Source organism: Cololabis saira, chromosome 23 (genome assembly GCF_033807715.1).
Source record: "Cololabis saira isolate AMF1-May2022 chromosome 23, fColSai1.1, whole genome shotgun sequence".
Taxonomy (NCBI): domain Eukaryota; kingdom Metazoa; phylum Chordata; class Actinopteri; order Beloniformes; family Belonidae; genus Cololabis; species Cololabis saira.
The window spans coordinates 8,253,450-8,281,349 of record NC_084609.1 but is presented as its reverse complement, the minus strand read 5'-3'; the positions used below and the strand labels follow the sequence as shown (position 1 = coordinate 8,281,349).

General features: G+C 44.5%; 1 protein-coding gene across 2 annotated transcripts; it reads right to left on the bottom strand.

Annotated features, from left to right (window-relative positions):
* epyc (epiphycan) lies at positions 1-27,900 on the bottom strand. 2 transcript variants are annotated; one of them, XM_061714735.1, is made up of 10 exons: positions 27,627-27,900; positions 21,206-21,401; positions 13,596-13,764; positions 10,986-11,456; positions 9,769-9,975; positions 5,953-6,177; positions 4,231-4,389; positions 3,946-4,148; positions 2,592-2,687; positions 1-754 (listed from the first exon to the last, which is right to left on the bottom strand). In XM_061714735.1, exons 2-10 carry the CDS (start codon positions 21,392-21,394, stop codon positions 584-586), a joined length of 1,890 nt encoding a protein of 629 aa, XP_061570719.1. In that variant the 5' UTR covers positions 21,395-21,401; positions 27,627-27,900; the 3' UTR covers positions 1-583. The 2 variants fall into 2 exon arrangements, with proteins under 2 accessions (XP_061570719.1, XP_061570720.1); XM_061714736.1 differs by lacking the exons at positions 5,953-6,177; positions 9,769-9,975; positions 10,986-11,456.

The window sequence follows — 27,900 nt, the reverse complement described above, 5'->3', positions numbered from 1 at the left end:
TTGTGTTTAAATGCGTCTTTTATTGCGTCAGATTTACCTTTTGTTAAGCTCCAGCTTCAATAATGCAACTATAGGTCATATAAAAGGATTCGTCGTTAATCTTGATGTTAGTTGGTGTTTTTACAAAAACAATCATATTGTAAAACATTTAACTGGTTACTGGTTGGTTTAAGTTTCCAGTCACGAAAGACACTGAACAGGAAAAAAAAAGGATTTAATAATCAGTTTTCTCTCAAGTTGTGGAAGAGTTCGGCCTTTTGAGGAAGTTGTGTGTGTGTGTGTGTGTGCATGTGTGCATGTGTGTGTGTGTCTGAGTGATGGTTTCCGTCTGTAAACTGCACATCAGGAAGTAGATGACGCGGCGTCTACATGCTCTGTCTCCGTAATCGCGGTCGTATGTGGTTTTTAGGTGAAAAGTGACACAAATTTCTTAACAGTTTTGTACAGTTTTGTCCCCAAAGTCAGCAGCGTTTCCGACAGTTTTCTTACAAACACACTAAAATGCAGCTGAGGTTTGAGCTGTGAGTCTGCGTGTCAGTATGTACAGGTACGTTAGCGTGTGCGTGCAGGGGGTTGTGCGCGGCTAAATGAGGTCCCCGACCGGTATGCGGGGCAGGCAGATGTAGGCCTGGGGGGTCCGGCTGAGGTTGATGGGGTTCCCGTCCAGACGGATGTCCTCCAGCGCGTTCCGGATGTAGTTGAAGTCGTTGAGGTTGCAGAACGTGTCCTGGTGCATCGTTTGAATGTTGTTACGCTGCAACAGAAGAAGAAGAAGATGCTTAACGAGCTCTTTACGCTGCAGGGTAATTAGCACCTCTAGTGGGGGAAGACACAGAACCAGAGACCGTTACTTGTAGGTTTTCTGCTGTGACTGGTTCTGGACTGGACTTGTAGTCAAGACCGCCTAAACCAGGGGTCGGCAACCCAAAATGTTGAAAGAGCCATATTGGACCAAAAACACAAAAAACAAATATGTCTCGAGCCGCAAAAAATGACCGAGTCTTGTATAAGCCTGAGAATGAAGGCAACACATGCTGCATGTAGCTATATTAGTTATAACTGGGAGATGTTTTTTTCATTATGCACTTCGAGAAAAAAGTCGAAATGTTGAGAAAAAAGTCGAAATGTCGAGGAAAAAGTCGAAATTTCAAGATTAATGTTGAAGTACAATCTTGAGAAAAAAGTCAAAATGTCGAGAAAAAAGTCGAAATGTTGAGAAAAAAGCTGAAATGTCGAGAAAAAAAAAGCCCTCCTACCCAACCCCCCCCCCCCCCCCCCCCCCCCCAAACGTGCACACTCTTATCTCCGTCATAAAGCCTCCGGGTTTGTTTTTTTCACCGGATGAGACGAAATCTCGTCCGCCATTTTGAATCACGTGAGCCATCGATTTATCTTTTCCTAGACACTTATTAATAACTCTCTAATATCTCAACCAGCACACCCTTTGTGGCACAACAGTATCCAGACCAAGACCAAGACCAAGACTAGTTCAGCTCAAGACCGAGACCAAAGATAAACCTAGTAATGTCCTGATCCTGCGTGATTGTAGAACATCAGCTCCATCCTGGTTCAGCTAGTTTCCATATGAGCTTGTATTCAACTGCAGCACAATAACACAGAGAAGTGGATGATGATGTTGAACTCACTATAAATGTTTCCATCCATCAGCTGAGATCAGACATGTGTGGCGACTGCACTACCGCTATTTCTACACTATTGGAGGATTGACTCCAGTGCTTTTAAGGATTGACACGACGACTAACTAGTCCCAAAGTCCTCTAGCAGAATAACCAGCACCAACACCCCCCTCACCTCAGAAAAGGAATGAATAGTAAATGTTACTGTAAATTGTTACTGTAAATTGGACTTAATTTGGAGATGAAACCTGAATTTTAGATATTAAAGATTGAAATTACATTATGTACCATTAAAGTAAACAGATTACACTGAAGAACTGCTGATCACAGAATTATGTCACCTTGGTGTGTGCAACGGCATCTCAATTAGGCCGAGACCTGGCTAAACCGAGAGACCCAAGACCGAGACAAGACCAAGACCGAAGACTGTTGAGACTGAGACAAGACCAATACCACAAAAAAGTGGTCTCGAGAACTACAAGTCTACTCTGACTGGCCCGAAAGGCTCTGTGGGTGAGGCTTAGCCAAGACGCTGCCAGACAAAAGCTATCCAGAGGATAGGCAACTCAATAGCTTTTTAGCTCGTTAGCCACCAGCGCCGCCAGTAGCCGGAGCCGCCAACACCTCCGGGCGAACCTCCTTTGACGCCTTCAGGTTGTCTAACTGGACCCATAACCAAGACATAGCTGAGAACTGCTGGCTGCGATGCCATTGTGCACATCTGGGTTGAGCGGAGTCAGCTAACGCTAACATGGTGTTCCACAGAGGTTGTTGTTCAGTTCTTTTTTTTATACAGAATACACACACGGACGGACAGCGTAATCCCGGACATCTTATTGTGAAGGAGGGTCTCTGAGCCCTGATGTTGAAGTGTTAGCCATGAATTTCCTCCCACGGGACTAGTAGGCGTGTCCACCTGCGTTGTCTGCAGGTGAGCTGTCACAGCAGACGTACCTGTAGGTGTAGAGACCGCAGGCTGTCCGGTAGAGGCACCGGGATGTAGTCGATGTTGTTGTCCGTCAGGTACAGGTACAGCAGGCCAGTCATGTCCTGCAGTACAGAGAGAAGAAACACAAATCACTCGTGGCCGTTGGAGGCCGGGACACACCGATCCGACGGCCGACCATCGGCAGAAAAGCAGTCGGACTGAAATCTGAGTCGGTCAAAAACATACTCCCGAACACACCAACCCGATGTCGACTGGAGCATACGTTCTGCGCGTGCACAAGGCGTTATACATCCCCATAACTGGAAGCGGCGCTAATCTGTGATGTCGCCCAGAAAGAAACGAAAAAAAAACAACTGGGAATGACGTATAGCTCTAGTCTCGAGTTCTGAACTCAGCTGTTTTTACATTTTTTTCTTTTCACGAAAATAAGATGCTAATAATGAAAATGTAATACAATCAAATGGAAGCCAAATCCAAACCGATGCGATGATAGTGTAGTTAAGCATTTTTACCATCGCTGTTTATCTAGTAAGTTTACCATCGTCATTTCCGGTTAACTCTGATTCGCTAGTCGAGGGCTAGTTCTCCACCAGATTGGTAATAGAGGCCGACGGCTAGTGGTATATTGTACATGTTGAATCGGCCGAAATGAACGCCAACGCAGACGCCAACGGACAACAGCACGGGACGCACCAACCCGAGTCGAGTCACCAACGCCATCCGATGGCCGATAATCGGGTAGGTGTGTACCGGGCCGGCTGTTAGAGGCTGCTTTCATGACATATGACATATCTGAGGTACAACAAGGAAGTGAACAAAAAATAAGCTAAGAAAATTCTATTAGAGACCAAAACAAACAAGTTTAAGCAGCAACTCGAAGATCCTGTACCTAGGTAACTCGTGTAGTTGCTGTTTCTACAGATGTTCAAAGGGATGTTTGATCAAGATTTAGAGAAGGACACTTCAGAACGGTCCAGTGTATTTCTTAGCTGGTTTTTGTTGTGTGTTTTGGGTCGTCATCTTGTCGGAGGACCCGTGACCAAGCTTTCTGATACTTGTGGGGCACATTTGTCTACAGAATGTCTTGATGGTCTTGAGATTTCTTTGCAACCTGGACAGATTCAAGACCCCCGGTACCAGATGCACAGGATCACCGGAACCGTTTTGTTTTTTGTTGTGGCATATCGGCCGCCTGGTTCTTAGGAGAGTTTCTGTCTTAATTCTCTTTTAAATCATACTTAGAGCTTTATGCAGTTCTTGCATCTGGATAAAGTTGGTATATAATTTGACTGAACCAGACTAGACAACACCCTTAACAATAAAACTTGGGCGTAAGTGCGGTAGTTCAGCTTAACTCACCTTGAACGCCTCTTTATGAATGCCCTTCGAGGCGATGTTGTTCTGGCTGGCGTCAATCAGGGTCATGGTCTCTGGGAGAGACGGCAGCTGTGGGATGTGGTTTTCTCGGATCACCAGCTCCTCCAGCTCGGGCAGACCCATAAACGCTCGGTCCTCGACGACGGTTATCTCGTTGGCCGTCAAGTCGATCCTCTTCAGCTTGTCTGCAGGAAGGCGAGGAAACCACGTTCAATACACCCGCCTGCTCTGCTCGTCACTCCTTCACATTAAAAAGAGCAAACATACTCATGGAGGCGAAGTCGGACTTGTTGATCTTGGTGATTCTGTTGTAGCGGGCGTAGAAGTGAGTGGTGTCCTTGGGCAGCGGCGGCACGCTGTCCAGCCTCAGGTCGTCACAGTAGACCGAGCCACCGAGGCACGTGCACAGCAAGCAAGTGGGCATACCTGGAAAACAAGCCAAGAGAGATGTCAGCGGGATCCAAGAAATGGGAAGATGAAAGGCAGTAGCTTTGGTATGGAGAGGTGAAAAAGTCAGTATCTCCTCTGTTACCGTTTATCCAAGGTTGTAAGTTTGGATGCAGTTCATAGTTTTTACACTAAAACACATTATTTACTTAACAAAGAAGCCAAAAAGAACAAAAAACCACATGACCAACACCCAGTAACCCCTAACTGCCTTCATGAAAACTAAGACGATGAACTGGCCATCAGTAACCGTACAGACCTCTATAAAAGCTGAATGTAGAAGATTACAAGTGTGTGTTACGAAAACGCCAAGAAGGGACGATGTAAACAATGGTGTTGTGTCGCTCTGGGTTGTCAAATTATTTTCAAAACACTTTAAAGTTTAACGTTCTGCAGTGAAACATTCATGTTTCAACATCCACTTCCATTGTTATGCAGACGACACCCAGCTCTACCTCTCCTCTAAACCCACCTCCACCTTCCCGCCCCCTTCGCTTTGTGTCTGTTTACAGGAAATCAAATCCTGGCTCTCCTCCAATTTGCTTAAACTCAACACTGATAAAACTGAAATCCTCTATTAGTCACTATCAATCTTCAAATCCCATTTAAAAACCCACCTGTTCAAACTGAGCAACTCACTTTAATTTCTCCCCCTGTAGGCTACTGCTGATTCCTGATTTTATTTACGATTTTATTGCATTCATATTGTTGTCCTTTTTTAATCGATGTAGTGTGCACTGTGAAGGTGACCTTGAGTACCCTGAAAGGCGCCTTAAATACATTTAATGTATTATTATTAAGCACGACTGAGGTTCACAAGGGCAATGGAGTGTCAGTTTGCTTATTCAGTAGATCCTACCGGGTCAGTCACCGAGGAGAATGTCCGTCCTATCACAGTTCCAGCCTCCTAATTGTTATAAAAGACCCTTATTAATAGAAACCTGCCAATAATCTTGCTGCGGTGGGACCTAAGTTGAGCTTTGAACAAGTGAATGTCCAAAAAACCGCAATAAACTGAAGTAAAAGAACAGAAGAAGGAACAGAAGGAATATACAGGACTGTCTCAGAAAATTAGAATATTGTGATAAAGTTCTTTATTTTCTGTAATGCAATTAAAAAAACATAAATGTCATACATTCTGGATTCATTACAAATTAACTGAAATATTGCAAGCCTTTTATTATTTTAATATTGCTGATTATGGCTTACAGTTTAAGATTAAGATTCTCAGAATATTCACATTTTTTGAGATAGGATATTTGAGTTTTCTTAAGCTGTGAGCCATGATCAGCAATATTAAAATAATAAAAGGCTTGCAATATTTCAGTTGATTTGTAAAGAATCCAGAATGTATGACATTTTTGCATTACAGAAAATAAAGGACTTTATCACAATATTCAAATTTTCTGAGACAGTCCTGTATAAACTTTTGCATGACTTCAAGAAACAAAAATTGCAATGCATATAATCAAGGTCAGTATCCAGGACATCAGGTTTGGCCAGAGGAAAATAAGATTTGACATCTCGATCTTCAGTACTGACCTTTTCTGTCAGGCTCATCAGGCTCCTCTGGCTCTAGAGGCTTTACAGGCTCCACTGGTTGTACGGGTTCTACTGGTTCTACAGGCTGAACAGGCTCAACGGGCTGAACGGGCTCAAGGGGCTCAAGGGGCTCAACGGGCTCTGGCAGCCCAGAGCCCTCTGTCTCCTCTACACTGCCAGCCCCCTCGTGAGGGGCTTCTGTTGAGGTTGGAAGCAGCTCTTCCTCTTGTTAGAGACAAGATTAGGTGTTAGAGACACAGGTTAGATCAGCATGGACACAGGACGGGCAGTCGGCGACCCGCCGCCCGCCCAGGCAAGGTATTTTAGCAGGGTTATGGGTTTAAACACTTAACTGGTGTTAAATGAAAATGACTTTAACAACATGAAATCTTATTGGTGGAGTGGTTATAGGCAACAGGGTTGTTAGAAACACGTCACATTAGAACACAAATCAAGACTTGACATACACAGTATACACAACAGCAGATTTAGCAGAAAATAAGTAAAATCACTTCCTAACTGTCCGGCCCTTTTAGAGGACATGTCCCAATCATGTGAATCAAACTAACTACCCAATTGGGGAAAAAACATTTGCATATTAGTCGATTTGAATCGGGCCCAATCAGACAAAGTTAATGTGTCCTGCAGACAGAACATGGATCTACTCAACAGACAACCGCTGTTGGTCGGTTGTCCTCTGAGTTCACCTCCAGAGGGGTCCGGGACAACCAGGAGTTGTCCTGGACAACCCTTCCAGGTTGGAACCTGCCAGATAGGCTGGCTGGACCACAAGCTCAGGCTAACCATAGTGACTAGCGACAGGTTCTGTTGGACCTTGGCAGGGAGCTGCATGAACAGATTCAATCAGATGGCGCTTTTCTACTAGTACCTACTCGGCTCTACTCGACTCAGCTCGACCCGGCAAAGTTTCTTTTCCATAACAATTCAGCATCTGGAGAAGTGGGCGGGTTGGAGTGAAGCTGCTGTGACGTATTTGATTGTGTGATCTAAACGAAGAAGACAACAACACTGAAGATGTAGAACCAGGAGGAGATGATAAATGTGCTGCTGGGTCTGGGGCTTGTGTTCGATATCAAGTTAAAAAAATGAGGGTGAGAGAAGCTTCAAGCAGTGACGCTTTTTGTTTTTTTAGTTTGTCTCAGCGCTGCTGAAAGTCAGCTGGAGCCGCGAGCAGCTATGAAGTGACAGAGCTCCTGGCAGATCTGGTCGTTCCTTATCGCCCGTCTACATCCCTTTTTAATTCTCTCCTCAGCAAACACACTTCTGCTGCCGTTGCTGGTGGAATAGAATGAACAAGAAGCTGTCGTCACAGTGCTCTTTCGCTGATTTCCCAGACGTCTGACTCCAACCCCCCGACTAATCGGTGGCCTGTAGTGTGATGACGTCAGATGCCACCCGACTCAGCCGCTTAGAAACTCGGCAGAGTAGTTATGGAAAAAGTACCTACTCGGCACGTTAGACCCCTACTGGAATAGCGCAAAACCGAGGCGAGGCGAGTTGAGTCGGGCTGAGTAGGTACTAGTGGAAAAGCGCCATAAGAGAACGAAGCATTGAAGGTTAGCCGCGCTCAAAAAGAGATTGTGGTAGATGAAGGTCCAATCAAGGAGCAATTCGTTGGAGTTCATTGTCTGCGTTCAAACAGCATCCAATCTTATACGACCTACGAAATTTGGTTCGGGGAGATTGGAGTTGAAGTGGCCTTCAGTCTGGCCTGTAGCTGCGTTCAACCCCAAGCTGACCTTCAGCTCCCCACCTTCACCCCCAGGCCATTCAAGACCAACCTGGAAGGGTTCGAGTAGCATTTGGCTACCAAAGGCTACCAGAGGCCAGAGTTCCTGTGGTTCACGTTTCAGACTTCGTAACAGAAACGACTTCTGAAACAAGGACTGATTCAGTAAGAATCACTATGAGATAACAACATGGCTCCTGACTGTGATGGAAGTGTGCAGACTGGTAGTCTGCCCCAAAAAGATAGAAAGAAACACTGACCATAACAATGTTTTTGTCTCCTCGAATCGTAAGAATGAATCATCTTTTGATGCCTACGCAGGATAATGCATACTCACAATAATCTTGGGACTGGAATAACCTCACTATTGCACTTTACTGTTGTTTTATGTATTGTACTTGGTTATGTTTTTGATTGATTGCCATGTTTTTATTGTCCTTTTGTACGGCGACCTTGAGTGTCCTGAAAGACGCCTATAAATAAAATGTATTATTAGGGCCCGAGCACTTACAGTGCGAAGGCCCTATTGTATCTGTAGGAATTCTTATTTAATATTTAATGGTTTGCATTAATGGGCGTGGCAAAATGGCTCAACAGCGCCCCCTAGAAAACTTTGTGCCTCAAGCCCCACGATATCGTTTGACGTACATGCACGAAAATCGGTACACACCTGTATCATGGCGCAACTTAAAAAAAGTCTCTTGGCGCCATGGCCGAAACCGAACAGGAAGTCGGCCATTTTGAATTAATCGTGTCATTTTGGCGAAATGTATGCCATTCCTTCGGCAGTTAATACGGCCCGAACCGTAACGGGCACCCAGGTGTGTCTCCATCCTGCGACTACATGCATTACTTTTCTCTTTCAAAAGCGTTACCGTGGCGACGCTAGACGCCAAAAAGCGCGCCCCCCCTTCATCTGATTGGTCCATATTTGATAGTTCCCCAAAAGTCACCAAATTTTGCATGCAAGCCAGGCCTGGCGATAAATTTGATATTTCATGGTTTGCATTAATGGGCGTGGCCTAACGGCTCAACAGCGCCCCCTAGAATACTTTTCTCTGCCATAACGTTTGAATGGTTTGACATAAAGAGTCGTGGGTGGTGTCATGGGACTCAGTATTGAGTCCTTGACCATAATTGGTAAAAATTAGCCCCGCCCCTTCTTCTGATTGGTTGTCCCTATTTTCTGCTATAACTTTTGAATGGTTTGACATAGAGAGTTGTGGGTGGTGTCGTCGGACTCGGTATTGAGTCCTTGACCTTCATTGGCCTGCATTAGCCCCGCCCCTTCTTCTGATTGGTTGTCCCTATTTTCTGGCATAACTTTTGAATGGTTTGACATAGGAAGTCGTGGGTGGTGTCATTTCTGATATGCTTATGGGGGACGGTGGCCGTGAGTGCGAGGGCCCGTTCATCGCTGCTTGCAGCTTTAATTATTATTATTATTATTATTAATGTTGGCAGTAATCTGACAAAACATCCGACGATGTACCTTCGTTGTTGCCAAACATGTTGTAAAAACCCATTAAATGCTCTTTATCACGTTCTTTCCAACCGAGTGAAAGTCTGGACTGAAACTGAGTGTCTAAGTTACCAAGAATAAGATAATGATCCAGATTTGAGTCGATTTAATTAAACAATTGCATGCAAAAAGGACAAAACATACATGAGGCGTGTCGATGCAGAATGACAACGTAACAAAGGAAGCTTACTGATTTTAAGGCATAGAGAATGATTCATTCTTATATGATTCAAGTAGATTTTGCTGCTGTCAGCAGTTTTGGTTTAATCAAGTGGCCAAGGTTAAATTTTCCATCACACTGACTTTTTTGAATCTGGAGTTGTACTTTATGCTACATTGATGGTCTTATCTAACCCTAGTTAAGTAAAAAAAATAGGGATTAGTTGATGGAGCATTGACCCTGATCTTTTTGTTCTCCAATTTTTCTAACAAATATCTGCAAAATCAAGTTTTCTAATGATTCAGTATCTGAGATACAGGCTCGAGCTTCTACCCTTCCTTCAACATGTCTTTTTGTGTTTCCAGATTACGAACTGACCCTTACCAGGTTTAGGGATCAGAGTTACCACAGGGACATCGATGTCTCCGGAGGCAGAGACACCAGAAATCCCTGAGGTTCCAGAGATCTCTACATCTACAGAGGCTTCCGGATCCCCTGAGGCCCCTGAGATTCCCGAGGCTCCCGAGATCTCCCCGGAAGCTCCTGACACCTCCTGGGGGGTGGTGTCGGGAATGAGTTGCAGCTCCTCCTCTTGTTAGAGCCAAGGTTTGGGGTTAGGACGTGAAGGTTAAGAAGGACAATCAATCAATCCATGGACGATCAACATTTAACCACATTTAAAAAGAAAGCAGTTAAATGGAATTTAAGACAAACATTAAATCACATACAGAATAAAGCCGGGCATACACTGTGCGATTATCGTGTGCTCGCAAGAAAATCAAACGTGTTTGAAATCCTGGTCGCTCCTTGTGAAGGTATCGCACAGTTGAAGCAGCTACGACCCGATTTGCCTCATCCTTTCGCAGAGAGCATGCGCAATCTCTGATGTCACGTCAAAAACTATTATTTGTAATTTAAAGTGTTGCAAATTCACATTACAAATCATGTTTTAATAGCACAAAAAAAAGACTGCATTTCCCACGTCTGCCCAGCCAATTTCTTGTCCAATCACGACGTTGTCTAATCTTTTTTCATTTATCGCCACACAGAACGGCACAAATTGCTAAAGGCTGATTTATGGTTCCGCGTTACACCAACGCAGCGTACGGTGTGCGTCGCCGCGTACCCTACGCCGTAGGCTCTGCGTTGGTGTAACGCAGAACCATAAATCAGCCTTTAGTGTGCGCTCTGTTGTGCTCATTTTGCTGGGACGTCGGGTCCCTCCTCCGCCGAGACACAACTTTTGCGGTATGCGTTCATTGTTGTGTCTAAAAATTGGGTAGGCAGGACGCACGTTTGGTTGGGCACAGCCCACCCCTGCCCCAAAACCAGCCTCGAGTTCCAGTACACAGAAGTCCATCGTGAAGATTATGATCGTATAGTGTGAGCAGACGGGTCGCATCCGAGCATCGGCTCGTACAGTGTGAGACCATAAATCGTGGGCTGTGAACTTTTGAACTCCGCGATCTAGTCGTGCAGTGTGAGATGGGGCAGTCTCAAACGATTTAAAATATCACACAGTGTATGCCCAGCTTAAGTCATTGACAGATGGAAAAAAAGTAGTTGTAAGCTTTTACCAATAGCTCTGTAGAAGTACTAACCTCCAGGTAACAAAGTTGCCCCTGAGAGTCCGGACTCACCCGAGTCCCCGGACTCCCCGGAGCCTCCAGAGGCCCATGGGATCAAATATTCTCCAGAGGACCCAGAGCCAGACTGGTCTCCAGATTCTCCAGAGCCAAGGGGGATTTCTACGCTGATCCCAGAGCCGCCGGAGACGAAGTCTCCCGAGGCCCCAGAAGCAGCGGAGCCCATGGCATCTCCAGATCCAGAGAAGTCCCCAGATATCAACACGTCTCCGCTTAACAAGAACTCTGAGGGCTCCCCAGAGGTGAGCAGCTCCTCAGAGGCCCCGGAGATCAGGATAATGTCCCCAGAACCCCCAGAGGCTCCAGAGACCAGTATGTCTCCCGAGGCTCCGGACCCAGAGGCCCCGGAGGCTCCCGAGGCTCCCGAGGCCTCAAGATCCCCGGAGATAGGAAGAATTTCAATGGGCGTCAGACGCAGCTCCACCTCTTGTTAGAGACAAGATTAGGCATCAATAAACAGACGGATGAGACTGAAACATATAATTAATAAGGTTTGAGGACAGTCACAATGATGATTCAGGTAAGTGGACGAAGATGGACACAGTCAACATACAACATTGAACTGATTAAAAACGAGTTCGTTAAACACGTGACATGCACACGGAGAGGACGATGATGTTAGAGGACAGATGATGATGTTTGTGGTCGTTTTGGGCAATGCTGCTTTCACAACTCCAAAGACTAAAGGATGTGTTTGACCCTCGCAACAAACTGGCTGAACACCTTTACAGTCATGTGCCAAAGTTAGTTCCCTCTCAGTTAATCCCACATGGGAGGTTTTATAAATATGACTTCAGACAAATATATCTGATTATCACTGAAATGGTTTGGACCAAGCTTTAGCTATAGGACAGACGGCCTCACATAAGAGTCTCGAAGAGAGATAATTATAAACACTGTCATAAAAGCCCTATCATCCTAGTTAAATAAAGTGTTTGCATTTGGTGTATTTTCTATTTGCAGTTCCAATTTGCCTAATTTTAAGGGTCATGAAAACACACCCGATGTGAGACAACAGAAACACTATTTTGTTACCACCTCATGATCAGATAGTCTGCTACTTATGAACATTTGAGTTGTATCAGGAAGGAAAGTGATTAGGGTGACACGCTTGGTAACGTTTGTGTAATTTGTATGTTCAAGTTACCATTAAGTGCTGTCAAAATCTTTACTGTCCAAGAATCCTTGACAGTTTAAGAAACCATAACTGTCTAAGAAACCCTGATGTCTAAGAAACCTTCACCACCTAAGAAATCCTAACCGTCTAAAACACCTTGACCGTCCAAGAAACCCTAACCGTCTAAGAAACGTACACCGTCTAAGAAACCCTGGTCGTCTAAGAAATCTCCATCGTCTAAGAAACCCTAACCATCTAAGAAACCTTGGCCTTCAAAGAAAACCTGACCTTCAAAGAAACCCTAACCGTCTAAAAACCTTCATCGACTAAGAAACCTTCACTGTCTAAGAAACCCTAACCATCTAAGAAACCCATCCATCCATCCATCGTCCGCTTATCCGTTCCCGGGTCGCGGGGGCAACAGTCTCAACAGAGATGCCCACACTTCCTTCACCCCAGACACTTCCTCCAGCTCCTCCAAGGGGAGTCCGAGGCGTTCCCAGGCCAGCCGAGAGACGTAGTCTCTCCAGCGTGTCCTGGGTCTTCCCCGGGGTCTCCTCCCGGTGGGACATGCCTGGAACACCTCCCTAGGGAGGATCCAGGAGGATCCGGTACAGATGTCCAAGCCACCTCAGCTGACTCCTCTCAATGTGAAGGAGCAGCGGCTCGACTCCGAGCTCCTCCCGGGTGACCGAACTCCTCACCCTATCTCTAAGGGAGCGTCCAGCCACCCTGCGGAGGAAACTCATCTCGGCCGCTTGTATCCGCGATCTCGTCCTTTCGGTCACTACCCAAAGTTCATGACCATAGGTAGACCATAGGTCTAAGAAACCCTCATCGTATAAAAATCTTCAAAGTCTGAGAAACCTTTAACTGTCTAAAAGGCTCCACCATCCAAGAAACCCTGACGTATAAGAAACCCTTTACCGTCCAAGAAACCCTGGCCTTCAAAGAAAACCTGACCTTCAAAGAAACCCTAACCGTCTAAAAACCTTCATTGACTAAGAAACCTTCACCGTCTAAGAAACCTTGACCGTCTAAGAAACCTTGACCGTCTAAGGCTTGTTATGAAAAGATTCCAATTATAAGTTTGAAAGTCAGGTATTTCATTTTTCAGGTGTTTTTCTGATTGTCAGTTTGATTAAACTAGTTCGTGGTCAAATCAGTGGTATCAAGGTGACCACGTCCTGTTGCTGGAAAACAACCTCCATTTTGGTTTTCTCCAAACATGGTACATTAAATCCTAACAACTCTGTATTTGACTTTTTCTTTCATCCGATAAATTATGATAAGGTGAAGGACGTTCTATGTTCTTGTTCATCTGAGGTTGTATTAGCCTAAAACTAAGACTTAGTACCAGAATAAGTGCTAACCTTGTGCACATGACTGTATCGGGTAACTTTCTGGTTTTAGGGGGAACAGATCTACATTTGTGTACTTTTTCAGACCTTTTTGAGTGTCTGGACCCATGAGAACACCAGATCCCCCGGAACCCTGAGGGACAGGCTGGATGAATCTGGGCAGCTCTTCCTCCTCCTCTTCCTCCAACTTCACCTCCTGCGAGCCTTCAGGTTCTGGATAGCTATAGTCCGGTGGGTCCAACGTCTCAACCTCTATCTGAGAAAAAGATGGCAGCAGTGTGTCAGAAAGATACAACACATGGAAATGAAGCATAAAGTCGAGGTTTCTAAACTTGTTGAGTTTTTTTCCTGATTCACCAGTTCTTCAAAACCCTGAGTGAAAGTTTTACCCCATATAGTATCTCAACCATGTTACCAATCACAACTTTGAAGTAAAAAACAAACCAATCATAAAATCTTTAGGTGTCTTTCGTTCCAACAGAAACCAAAATGAAGGAGGTATGAAGAAAGTCCAGTAGTCCACCAGTCCAGCATTAGAAGTCCTGATCATCTACCAGGTGGAACTCCTCTGAGATATAAATGGACTGAAAAACTGCCTCACATGGTACTGTCTACCTCCCAGGGGAAGTGTTTCGGTGCCAGATGTGTGCTAGCACTGTTGGACCTGACTGATTTTCCACCAGTCAGGTGGACTTGAATCAAGTGGTGGTCCTTCAAGAACCAGTCCAGTTCTTTTCTCTTGTCTCTGGTGCAGGATGTTGCATAGGTGCAGCCATCACCGCCACAACGATGCGTCTCGCTGCATCAGCTCGTATCCGTGACTACGTTTAGCTCCTTTAGTTTCCTCAGTGGTCATATTTCCACTTGTCTTCCATCAGTCAGTATAAAACAAACATAAAATCGATAGTTTCCAGTTAATCAATAAAACAATGGTGCCCACGTGTCTCAAAGTCCACAAACAAGACTGGGTTTTGAGTCAGATGTGGCCCAAATAATCGTACGCTAGTGTTGAAGTGGGATGCGGCAAATGTTAGGTGTGGGCCCGACTTGGTCCAAAAGCCTCCAAAATAAATAAATAAATAGATTAATAAATGGATTGATAAATGTAATGTGGCTGAGTAAAGTCTGAGCTGATTAACTGTCAACATCTAATTATTGATACATCCTCTGCATTTAAATCTTTAGGATCGACATCAGATTCATTACAAGTAAAAAATTACATTAAATGTGTATTTTATTGCTTCAACTTGTGACGTTTCCTCTTTTTTTACTCTGTCCTTCATCCAACATATTAAACTATATACTATATTTTTTTTTTTTTTTGATTTTTTAAATTCTTTTCTTTATTTCATTCATTAAAAGAAAAACAAAACAGTTAAATATAATTACAACTCTTTCCTTGAATGAAAGGGAACAGAAAGAAGACTAAGCTTATTTTATCTATCCCTTTTTCCTAAGAAATCAAATTTCAATTAATGTAATAATAATAATAATAATAATAATAATAATAAAAGAATTACAAATTACGCAATTTAAAAAAAACACTTTCCAATAAACGTAATTTAAAAAAAAACAAAAGAAAACAAACAAACGAAAAAACTAAACCAAAACTACAACAAAGTTATAAAACAACACAAAATTGCTGTCGTCAAACACAGATAGTCGTATTAATTTTTGATTCAAAGAAAGAGAAAAAAATAAAAATAAATCAAAATATATTAAATCAAAAATCAAAATATAATTCGTGTTAACAGTTTTCAGTCGACCGCAGTCCAAGAGTTTAGGTGCAACTCATAAGTTTCACCACTAGATGTCAACAGACCGACAAAGATGGAGGACGTTAGTTTTTCCTCAGAAGGCCATATTCCTCCCTTTTTCCACCAAACCGGTTCCAGCGCTGGTAGTAGACAAAGAACCAGATATCAGGCGAATTAATTAAAACGTGGATTCACTTTAGCTGCATTTTCACCGCAGAGGTTTGAACCATTTGTAGCACGTGAGGGTGAGAGGCGTTTATATCTGTTTCTGCGGCATCCTTTTTATTGTGGATTAAAGAAGAGTTTTTGTTGGGAAACAGATGAAAACACTAGAAATCCTCACGAATTACAGTCTTTGAGTCCATTAAAAGCTTCCCGTTAATCCGCCTGGTGTTTTGGTTGCTCTGCAGCTCCAGCTGCCCCTGAACCTGGTTGGGCTTGTAGTTCCATCAGCGTCCACAGGAGGGCGATGGACGCCCACGCAGGCCCACAGGTGGGTCGTACCTGACGCTGCAGATGACTCAACCCTCCATAAAAGGGATGGTCCTTGTGGAACCAAGACACACATGGTAGCTGCAAAGGATCCACATCTCAGTTTTCTGCAACTGACTCCATCCAAACCGATCAGACGGTCGAGAAAAAAAAGAAAACAAAATGGAGAATAAGTGCAGCAGCGGTGAGATTTGGGGGTTTAATGTCAATCTACGGTTTAGGATACAAACAAGGTAAGCCTTTGAAAAGTCTTGCACAGAGTTGGAGTCTCCTTCACTTCCCCCCTTCTCCAAAGCAAACACCTAAAGGGGGGAAGAAGAAGAAGAAGAAGTGGAAAGCTGGCAACTTAAAAACAGAAAGAAAACCCTCTCTGGGAGCAGCAGGGGAGAACAGAATACAGCGATGAAGAAGAAGAGATGCACCAGGTGATGCTGCAGAGGCGTGTCGTAAATCAGTCGGCGAGCGCGTCTCATACGCGTTTGACACGGCTAAGACTAAAAGTTGATCAAACCTGACGCCTCATCGAGCAGCAACAGGCTAAATGAGGAAAAAAAACCCTGCAGTCAAGCCGTCAGCGTGGCCATAATTGTTCATCTCAAACTTCACGGAAAGTTTAAAGCTGCACAATTTCTGAAGCCGACTGCAGAGACGTGAACGCTAACGGCACCTGAAGAAATAGTTTGACACTGTGGGAGTTGAGATGAAGCCGGGGAAGGCTCCAGCGGGCCCCCGAGACCCCGAGTGGGACTGAGGAAGGTACATGTGATTAGACACGCCCCCAGACCAAAAACAACCTATCAAATGTCTTCATTTTCGCTTCATTTCGGTTGTCCAGACCTGCAGGTCCTCTACAGACCACTAGGGCCTGGATCTGGATCCAGACCTGCAGCTGATGGGTCTTCAGAGCTGCTCATCCTTCGCCGTCTTTCCGTGTATTTTGTTTTGTTGATTATATTATATTTCTGGTTTGCTGCGTACTGATAATTAAAAAGATTTATAGAAACCGTACGCACCTTTTCGTTACTTGTTCAACTCTAGAACTACAACATCTGACACAAGAGGAACTGTCAAAAACACCTCCTTACAGAAAATGATCCCATATTTAATAAAACAGCTTCCTGGGAAGGTCAACCGAAGGACAAAAGGCCCTGATTACCTTCAAGATTACCTTCAACCGGGACATCTGACACCACTATATATATATATATATATTTAAAAAAAGACAATGACTGAAATCGCTTTGGTAAATCAGTGAAAGCAGTTTGTTGTAAACTGAACTCTAACTCAGCACCGCCCCCTAGTGGATGGACAGATTAACAACCAAGACAACGCAGAGGATGCTCGGACGTATGAGGGCGGCGACGTAGGACGAGGCTGGAAACGCTGGCGGGATCTTTACGTGTTGTTTGGCTGATGGGGTAAAATAAAACTTTTCATAAATGCAAGCGGCTAATCGCTTAGGTGACTAGCTGAGGGGTGTGGCTAGAAAAGCTTTTTCACATAAAAGCAGCGCAGCGGTGAAAACAGAGATCCCCGTCCAGATTCCCGGGACTGAGCCAGCAAACTAAAAGAAGCGATCCTCCCGCTGCATGAAGAATGCTAAAAATTCCCATCAGCAGCTTAAAGTAAACCCGCTCGCTCCTAAACACACAACATTATTCAACTGAAGAGGGACAGACAGGAGCCGCTCGGCCAAGCTAGTAGCGTCCATCGCTGGCGATTTGAAAGCAGCAGACTGAAGATGATTCGCTTGGATAACAGCGCAGACGAGTGTCTATTCACTTCAAACAAGACAAACCCCCAAAGAGAAGAGGAGGAGGAGGAATACTGAACGAGAGCTGGACACGAAAAGCTGAGACTCAGCATTCCTGGAGCATGGAGCTCATCGTCGCTCCCTTTCTCCTCTGAGGTTTTGTATCTGTGCGTCTGAGTGGAAAGAAAAGAAAAGTTTCCATTTCATCTCCAGTCTTCTGAAGATCTGTCCTCCCTCTTCAACTTCCCCACCAACAAAACATGACAGATCTGTGAAATACTGTAATTATGAGTCAGGGCCGTGTATTTACTCGGAGCGGATAACACGATCAGAAGTATTCGAGTCGGGAGCCAGGAAAAAGAGAAGCAGAACCGACTCCCACAGAACTCGAGCCATGTCATAACGGGGCCCCGCTGAACATTATCAAAGCAACTTTCTCACAACGCGGCTGCACAATCTTATTCAACAGTTCTCGGCCCTGTTGGATAAGGCTTAAAACCCCAGCCAGCGCGGCCATGTGGGCTCCATCTGGATTAAAACCGGGCTTCTTTGGGTACACAATGGGTCTGGCTTCGAAATGGGCAAATGGCAGCGGTTCCTCAGTGTTACGGACCCCAGATGGGAACCATTTGTCCCACATATATGAAGTCATTGAGGCATACAAGTGGGTTAACCATCTAGATCCCACATAGATTCATAAATATAAAGCCCATCCATCCATCCATCCATCCATCCATCCATCCATCCATCCATCCATCCATCCATCCACCGTAAAGAGGACCGGCTACTCCCTCCAGGTCCACTAAGGTGTTCCTAAATCAACTGGGAAGTACAATCTCTCCACTGTGTCCTTGGTCTGCCTCGGGGCCTTCTCCTGGTTGGACATGCCAAAAACACCTCCCCAGGAGGCATCCTAGGCCGATGCCCGAATTACCTCAACCTGGCTCCTCTCCTGACCCTACCTCAGGTACCTCTGTACTCATAGATTTAGCAAGAAATCGGAGTCATCGTTTTACAGACTGCCGAAAAAGAAGCTTAAGAGAAACAAATGGATCGCTGCAATTCACAGAAACAACTGGATTCCAGGCACAGAAACGTGGATTTGCGGTTCCCCTTTTGTATCAGGAAATGATGGATTTTTGGGTAGCTAAAGTTAAACGGTCAAATCATAAAGTTTGGTGTCCTCATCACTTTAATTTTGCCAACAAATCCTGCCTTGAAGTAGAACCAAGCGTCAAGACTTTTGTAAGCCTTCAAGCTTTGCTCGGTGTATTTCCCCGGCGTAGAAATGAAGTACATATAAATATCAGAAACTTGATTCGTGGCCAAATATTAATGTCCATGAACCACTGGTTCTTGGGGTAACTGTACGGGTCACTGTCAAGTCCAACTGCCTTTAATTTAAGCCGATAATCAGCTGTTATCCCGTCTTCTCCACTAGTTGCAGCCATTTTTGCTGGATGTTTTGCCACTCAGTGCGAGTAAGGGAGCGTGGTCCAGTGGGAAAGTGACGTCAATGCATATCCTCTATACCCCTTTTCCACCAAACCGGTTCCAGAGCGTAAGTGGTTCTTTCCTCTAGCCCAGCAAACGAGTTTGTGCTACCTTGGAACGTTTCTTTCTGGCCCGGAGCCAGTTCTTTGTCAGTGGGAACAGAAGGCCGGGTTCCAAAATCAGCACTGACCCAGAACCAGCCTGGAACCGGTTTGGTGGAAAAGGGTTATCAGGGAGAGCCCGGCCACCCCGCAGAGGACATGCGACTGCGAGGGAGCACCTCTGCACCCCAGATGTTTCCTTCCATGCTGCCTGTAGGGTATACATTTGCTACCTGCCGATGGTGCGTGTGATGTCAACACTACGTCTGTTGCCAGGCAACGGATACAGAACTCCTAAGTATTCCAGATGATAAGACTTATTTATTTATCCCACTTGTTGTCCTCAACACTATATCTTCTTTCCCCCACATCTAAATCTCTCTAAATGCCAGTTCTCTGTTACTGTTTGGTTGAATTTAGCGAACAAAAAGGTTTTAATACAAAAATATAATTATCTGAATCTGCTCAGCACTGTGGGAACAGCTGTAGAGAGATCTTGTTCCACATCATGTTTAACTTAAATTTCTGGCTCGCTGAGGTCCAGCTGAAAAGCTCATGTGGATACACCGCCCCGTGTCATCTTGACCATCGCTTGGCCTCATTTCCTTGTTCTGTAATGTGAAGTCTTAGCCAGAGCCAGCTGCCTCCGTGTCCTGCGGGTTTGCCACATCACAGTCGGCTTGAACCCGATTCAAAATGAGCTCCGCTGCTGTCCATTCGCTGTGCATGTCAGGAACCTTCTTCCAAACTCAATTCTCCAAAATCCGCTGCGCCAATCAAAGCAAAAGTAGGCGAGTGAAGGAACGAATCCCAGATGGCCGGTAATGCTTGTGTTTTTTCGCTCACGACAGAGGCTGTTTGTTCGTCCTGGACCACGAGAAACGCCAAATATTTCACCTAAACAGAGATGCCATATGTGCTTCATGCCATAACTGCCTCCGAGTTTGCAGCCTCGTGGTTGATGGGAGTACACACGAATAATCCAGCATCAGCGCCGAGTTCACTTCTCTTTTCCTGTTGCATTTGGTTGAATGTGAAAGAATCTCTTGCCTGCAACAATACGTCCGTCCCTAAATCCATCTAAATACTGATTGTTTCCAAGGCTAAATCTCCTCCAGGTGCAAGATTCAAGTACATGGAACATTTAATGGTGGTTGGCAAACGTACAAAACTCAAATATTTTGGATATTACGGAGCTTAACACTGGAAAGAAATCTGTCTTTCTTCTGAGTCAGCTGTTTTACCTCAAAGCTGGTCACCTGTCTGCTCGAAGAACCTGATGACCTATCACAACTGGACTATAGGACACCTGAAATCTGTAGATGTGATATGAATTGTAGTTTCTGTCTTCATATTTACACAGCAAACAAACAAAATTATGTTAACTTGAGGTGTGCTTTGCAGCAGTACCACTACTGACCACATGGGGGTATTTCGATCCGGCACATCTTGTAGTACCACTTTGTCCCGCGAGACGTGCGCTTCATTGTGTCCTTAGACTATATATAAGAACCCTTTATGACGTCACCCATAGTCAACCCGGCAGGTCCGAGGCAAAGATCACTCAACCAAAGGACTTGGCTGTTCTGGCTCCTGCAAGAGGAACTAGAGGGCATCAAGCCAGACTTCCTTGGGTTCGTCCTCCATGGAAACCTGGTGCGAAGATGGCTGCCTCCACAGGGCCTTGAGCTGTCCGGCCAACTTTGCCTCTGTTTTTGCAGGGCTCCGTTCGTGTATCAACAACACAACAACCCGTGTTTAGATGATTTTGCTTGTGCACTACTCTGTGCAGGACTGGAAACATTGTTAACGCCAACGATGGCTGCAAAACTGATATGTCTTTCACCAGAGGACCAGGGGCTAGACTCCAGCAGACCCTTGACCGAGTCATGGATTACATACACTGCAATCCAAGTATGAAAGTGGTTTATAAGTTTGCCACGATACAATCAATAATTTTAACCCTGTTCAATAAACAGCTTTATTTAATGGACTCGATATACTGCACACTTTCCCAAAACCTTAAAAATGAAGTGGTCTTTTGAATGTCTAAGCTCGGCCAAAACACTTTAACAAACGAGCACCCAGAAATGTTCCTACCTGAGGTTCATCGATTGTCAGTCCATCTTCGTAGTCGTACATATTCTCATTCTCCACGTCGATATTGTCCAGGTCCTCGTCATAGTTGCCGTCATACGTGTCCAAGTCCGCTTGCCGGGAAAATCTGGGGCTGGCCGCTGCCGCTTTCAGGACGAGGAGTCCGAGTATGAGCCGCGCGAACATCCTCATAGTCCACCTGGACAAGGACAGAGAACTGTAACGTCAAACATTTAAAATATTAGATGTTGTACGTGCAATGCATTTGTTGAGGTGGTCATTTATTGTCATTTGTACTGTGACTGCAACAAAATGCTGAACTGAAAAAGGAACAAATCCATCAAAATTACATTTCTAGAACAAACTTGCAGGGTCGGTCTGAGAAAATCCACTTCAAGCCAGTAATGGATACTTTCATTAACTTGGCTGGACAACCAGGACAAAGTATTCAGGCATATCACTCTACAGAGCTGCAGACCAACAACAGATGACTTTGCTGAGGTCATTAAACTCATTAACGAGGTGCAGACAGCGCGACGTATCAGAATACAACCTCTCCAGCTTTAGCCTGAGGCTCACGGGTCCAGGGAGCAGTCATCTCGGCTCTGATCAGCACCCTTCGATGGTGAGTCAAGGGTCAAAGCTCAGAGATCATCTGACAAGGAACCAGGGAAACATCTTCCTTAGTGCCATTTAGCCTCAACACACGCTTCATAAGTGTGTGATAACATTGTAGACTGAGCTCCTCCAGAAGGAGATGGTGGGACATGATTCAGCGAAAGCTGCTGACACGAGACAAATGGATTCTTGTCTCTGAACCGTTCAGTTCAGGTCACGACAGCACCGCGAGCATCGTGTTAGAAAAAGTAACACCTTTTCAGAAATACATCACTTTTAAAAAAAAAAATGTAACACTTTTAAAAATGTTGCCCATATAAACACCAGTTAATAATCTCAGTAACATGTTTGTAAACTGTACTGTTTTTTTCCAACACCAAAAAAAAAAAAAAAAAAAGGTTCTTTCCTTGTTGTTGCTGGAACTGGATGGTTGAAATGACGTCGCTAAAGAGGTTAAACGTGTCCTGGCCAAGGTCGAGCTGGACAATTAATTGAATCTAGTTGGCTTGTAAAGGAGAGCACAAGTGCAGACATGGCCAAAGTAAGGTTTAATAATAAATCTTACAGTGCGGTAATACGAAACAATACTACACAGAGATCTGGGGGCTGTGCAGGGTATTAGTAGGCATGAGACCAGGTGAAATGGATGAGGGTGATGAGGGAACAGGTGCAGCCCATGAGGAGAGAACCGGGGAATGCTGGGAGTTGTACAGTTAGGACCAGTGATCAGAAGGCTGGCGATGCTGACCGTGGTGGCGTGGGAGGAGCGGGCATGAACAGGCTAAAACCAAAACTCTAAGTGCACTGCAACATGCCATCTTTGAAAATAAGATGGATTATGGTCTCTTAACTGTTCAGTCACAGCTCAGATGTTTCAGATCCACTGAAAAGTAAAGTCCAAGTAACTGAGGTTACGAGAGCTGAAACTAATGTTGGATTACAGTTGTAACTCGGAAATACCATGTCCCTAATTATGCATCTATTTTATATCAATTTTACCCGATTAAGTTTCTCAGTTTCTTTTCACTAATCCAAGTGAGCCTAAATGTGTTGCATACATTCTTATTGATTATTGCTCAGAGATGCAGGAATAAAAAAGATATAAACAAGAAGATGTTTGTGAATTGTGGAGTATATTAGAGTACTGTTTGTTTCCTAAAACATATACTTTATATTTAGTTGTTATCCTGATGGTTCTCTTACTCTCAGGTGCACTGGAGCTTCAGAAGTCAAAGAAACAAAACAGGGAAAGAGTTTATGCGCAGATCAGGGTGAATAATCCTGTGGGGGAACTTAGTTATTAAGTTCTTAATTTAAATTATTAATTTAAACAAACGTTTACATCTATCCTGTACGTTAAGAAGCAAACAAAACCAAGTGCAGCTTTAAGTTTCTTTGTTTTTTTTACTTTTCTTGCAATTTATATAAGGACCAGCACCTGCGATGAAGCACCTGTAATTTTGTTGTTATGAAATATGAACAATGACAATAAAGAATCTTGAATCTTGAAGCTGTTGACATATTAGCTGCACTGTAGCATGTTAGCACAATTTGCTGTAACATGTTATCATATAAGTTGCACTGAGGCATGTTAGCTATAAGCTGAATAATGTAGCATTTTAGCTGCACTGTAGCATGCTAGCATATTAGCTGTGTAGTGTAGCAAGTTAGCATATTAGGTGCACTGAAGCATGTTAGCTGTACTTTATGTTAGCAGACTTACTGTACAATAGTAACTGTGGGACGTCATTTTAAACTAGCTGTAGCATGTTAGCTGTACTGTAGCATTGCATTGTGCTCCTGTCATAGTAGGAACGTTTATTCTGCTGACGGTTGATATTTCTTTGACAAAACAGGAGATTTTCTTTCATTAATCTCATTAAAAAAATCATTACACATTCTTTTCTATTAATATTCCTTAGCTATCATTGGCTAATATTCAACTATTTACTTCTATTCCCAGTAACCCGTTTGTTAGGGACGAAGGAGTGTCAGCGAGCACTTGAATCCTGTAAAGAGGCTGGATTTAAAATCAGTGTTTGGGCACAATAATAATGGACAACTGTAAACCATTTAATTGAGCTCCACTTTAATTCCACAGAAATGAAAGCCTTTGCTTAATTTAATGGCCCAAATCCAGTCATTCCAGGCTGTCTGTCCTGTTTTGGTTCTGAGTCCATTCTCACCAGGAGGACAGCACTAGCGTGCACCAGTAACTGAACTGGAAACCAGCTCTTTTGGTTTGGGTCCAATCCATTTGGTGTGTGATCGCTGCGATTTAAAAACTTGCAGTTCCTTGTATGGCCACCAGGGGCACCACCTAACCTCATGTTAAAATATTTTCATATTCATCATATTAAAGTCTGGAATTAAAAATGTGCTTTGGTCTCCATAGATAGATTTAACGACCATGACAACTGTACAGTTGGATTCATTTTTATATACCTCGTCAGGTAATTTATGCAGAATTAAGGGCGTGGATTTTTATGTGACGGCTGCATTTCCATTGAATAAAGACCTAATAGAGCATAATCACTCTTATTTTAAATATATTATGCTTTGATTTGGGCCTGGAAAGGTCTGAAGCCCAGGTAAGCAGCAGCCACCAGACTTCACACCAGACCAGACAAATCAAAGCAGAAAAATGAAGCTGAGTTTGTTACAGTTGGACAAAGATGTGAAAATACCTCAAACAAATCACTCATTAAAGAGTAAGTGAGGTTTTGGAGTAAAGTTCATCACAGAAACATACTTCAGTCCTCGTTTATCCCATCCAACATTTTTATGTGGGGCCCATCTGAGATATAAATGGGGCCCCATAAAACCCTTTTCCACCAAACCGGTTCTCAGCTAGTTCGTAAATTGAACAAGTTGTGAACCAGCACCAGCACTGGCCCAGAGCCAGCCCTGGAACCGGTTTGGTGGAAAATATGTAATATATGATTGTAGGCCTGTGTTGAAAAAATCTATTTCCCAATTCTAAATCGATTCTCATATTAATTCCTGAAAATCGATTCATATGTCCAAAGATCAATTTTTTTTTCTTTTATTTATTTATGTATTTTTTTTTTTCATCATTACATTACAACGTTTGGTTATTTTTTTGTTTATCCCCAAAAAAGGAATGTTTTGTTGGACACGTGCCATGTTTTTGCCTTTAAATATGTTTAAAGGTATGAAAACATTAAAGTGTTAGGTTATAATTGCATAAATTGTCTATATTTCATTACTTTATATACTGTCTTGAGGTTACATTTGCAAAAAATGCTAAAAACCAAATGCTCAAAAATTAAAAACCAAAATAGACCGAAAATGGAACAAATAAAAACGGAATGTGGGAAAAAATAAAACCGATTTCATCCGTCTCTGTTTGCTGCTCTGGATCTGTTTGATAATTCTGACCCACATGATGTTTCTGAAAGCAGTTCTATCAGCATTCTGGGAGCTGATTGGTCCTTACAGCATCATTAGCTGCAATACTTGCTGTTTATTCTCAATATAATACTAGTAGTAATATTTTGCATAACTACAGTCATATAATTCATGCAACAGCTCAAAAAACAGTTTTAATAACACTAACCCAAATCAATATCGGAATCAAATCGAATCGGATCATATCTTGATAATCGATTCTGAATCTTAAGAATCGGAATCGAATCGATTCTTGACATTTGAATCGATCCCCAGCCCTATAGGATTGTGTGCTGGTTTCATGTTGGGCCCATTTGAAAGCCCCACTCGGGTTTACTTATAAGGTCGGCTCAAGCGGGACCCAGATAAACCGCTTCGCCATCAACCTCAGCAGAACCACTGCAACCAATTCCCATGGGGCCCAACTATGACCCCTGGGGAATCCCTTATGGCACCGCAACATTTCCACATGCGATCATGAGGCCAGTTCTGTTTCGGGCCCTTGTGAATGTTGAGGTACATGAGTGATGGGTTCCACTTGTGCCAATCTAGTAAGGGAACGCAGGTTCTCAGTATGAATCCACGAACATCTCAGATGAGACCGGCCAAGACAGTTCTGTCCAAAACCAGGCCACACAAACCCGTTTGTGAACTTTCCATCATTGTTCTTGCAGGGTGGTTGGTTTTTAAAAAATTTTGTTGCAGTGGGGTGAACGAGTTGACCTAAAACCTCCAACCTGGTGGCGTAAGGACTCGTTACCGTGGTAACCGAGCTGTACACTGATCTGGACTTCCCGCTTGGGCTTATTTCACATAGAAGGTTCTGTCTGACTTGGCAGGTTAAAGTGGCATTTAAATTCTGGGGCAGGGGAGGGAGGGATGGAGGTCGGGGGGGGTTGGAGGGGTTGATTATTTTCCCAATCAGTCCAAAAAGCCTTTGGCCAAAACACACAGCTACATTCTTGGCAACAAACCTGAAATAAGCCCAGACAAGCATCTCTTTCTGCTTGGATCTAAAATTAGCATGAGCCTGCGAGATCTCCGACCCAGTTAGCCGTTGTTCATAATCTCATCCGCTTCCTCTGCAACACACATCTTTGGAGTTCATGTGAGTTCCTCCAAATTAGGCGACCTGGACAGACACTAATGGGGGGTGGGGGGGCTCGGTAGCGACAGGTGAGCCGCGAGACGCGAGCAGAGTCGAACCAGAGTCCATCAGGCCAGGACAGAGAAATGGAGAGCAAGGGGAATCGAGGAGGTGGGGGGGGGGCGAAAGGAAGAGGGGGACAAGATGTTGGCCCTCAGGGTTAGATGGAGAGAGTGAGGAAGAGACGGAGCGGCGGAGAGCAAGTAAGTGAGAAAGAGAGAGACCCCGGGGCCCTTCACAGAGGGCCTTTATGAGGCTCGGTCGCCCGCCTGTTTCAGCACTCAGGCTCCAAATTCCACCGAGGTTTGTGGACAGGATGGCAGCTCTCGCACACACACACACACACACACACACACACACACACACACACACACACACACACACACACACACACACACACACACACACACACACACACACACACACACACTAATACACTAATACACACACACCTATCTCTACTATTCCGGGACGGGGATGGATATAAAACAAACAAGAACAAAAAAAAGACACAACACCCGCAGGTTTTTGCAATGAATGAATGCGATACCTGTGGATGTGCCGATCCGAGATGCACGCCACCCCCCCCTCATCCTCACCCTCCATCCCTCCCTCCGCCCCCCCACTCATTGTCTACAATGTGGACCTGTGTGCTCCCAGGACTTGACCCGCTGCCACTGCAGCTGAAATAGACTTCCTATCATGAAAGAAGGGCTATGCAGGAGACAGGCACAGAGGTGCGCCTTCATACGGCGTGTGCAGCGCGGCGCGTGCACGCGTCGCATCCAGACTACCTCCTTGTTGCATTTGGCTTGGCGCTGGACATTCCTGACATCCAGGTATTCTACCTTTTCCCCCCTCGGAAAAAATTAAAAAAACACAAGCAAACTTGAAATGCAGGTTGCAAAAGAACCTTAGTTGCAATTTTATAAATATATACACACATATATATATATATATATATACATATATGCATATATATGTCTATATATATAAAAAGCATTTTGACGAAGCATCTCTGCATATCTGAAGCTTTTAGGTCCTGAAAGCTGCAGCCGAGGAGGTGAGGGTCGCCTGGTGTAACCCCAAATCTGAAGGACGCCACGGTTGAATGGGAAGCAAAAACCAACAAGCTGACGGACGTCTACAGCGTATTTAACTTCTGCAGAAGAAGAAGCATGGAAGCACCCCCCCCACACCCGCAAAACCAGCCCCGGTTTGTCCACCAGCACCTCAGAAGGACCTTACCTCTGTCTCCTGCTTCTCCACGAATGCTCCCGTCAGCCGTGATGGAGATGCTGAGGGCTCCGGGACTCGGCCAATGGCGAGGGGTCGCCGGGGCGGCTGCAAAGAGGGGAGGGGAGGGAAGGAGGGCTGCGCCGCCTGAAAATGTGTGAAAGGTGTGCGCTGGTGCGTGAATGCGACAAGTGTCTAGGTGTGTGTATGTGTGTGGATGTGTGTGTGTGTGTGTGTGCAGGTCTGAGCTCCGGCAGACCCGAGCGCCCTGCCGCCTATGTGTGAA

Excerpts from the sequence above, each read along its gene's own strand:
- epyc (XM_061714735.1), bottom strand. The coding sequence starts at position 21,394 with ATGAGGATGTTCGCGCGGCTCATACTCGGACTCCTCGTCCTGAAAGCG. Across the intron at positions 2,688-3,945 it reads TTCATAAAGAGGCGTTCAAG|GACATGACTGGCCTGCTGTA; the intron begins GTGAGTTAAGCT and ends TCTGTACTGCAG. Across the intron at positions 755-2,591 it reads TGCGGTCTCTACACCTACAG|CGTAACAACATTCAAACGAT; the intron begins GTACGTCTGCTG and ends CTTCTGTTGCAG.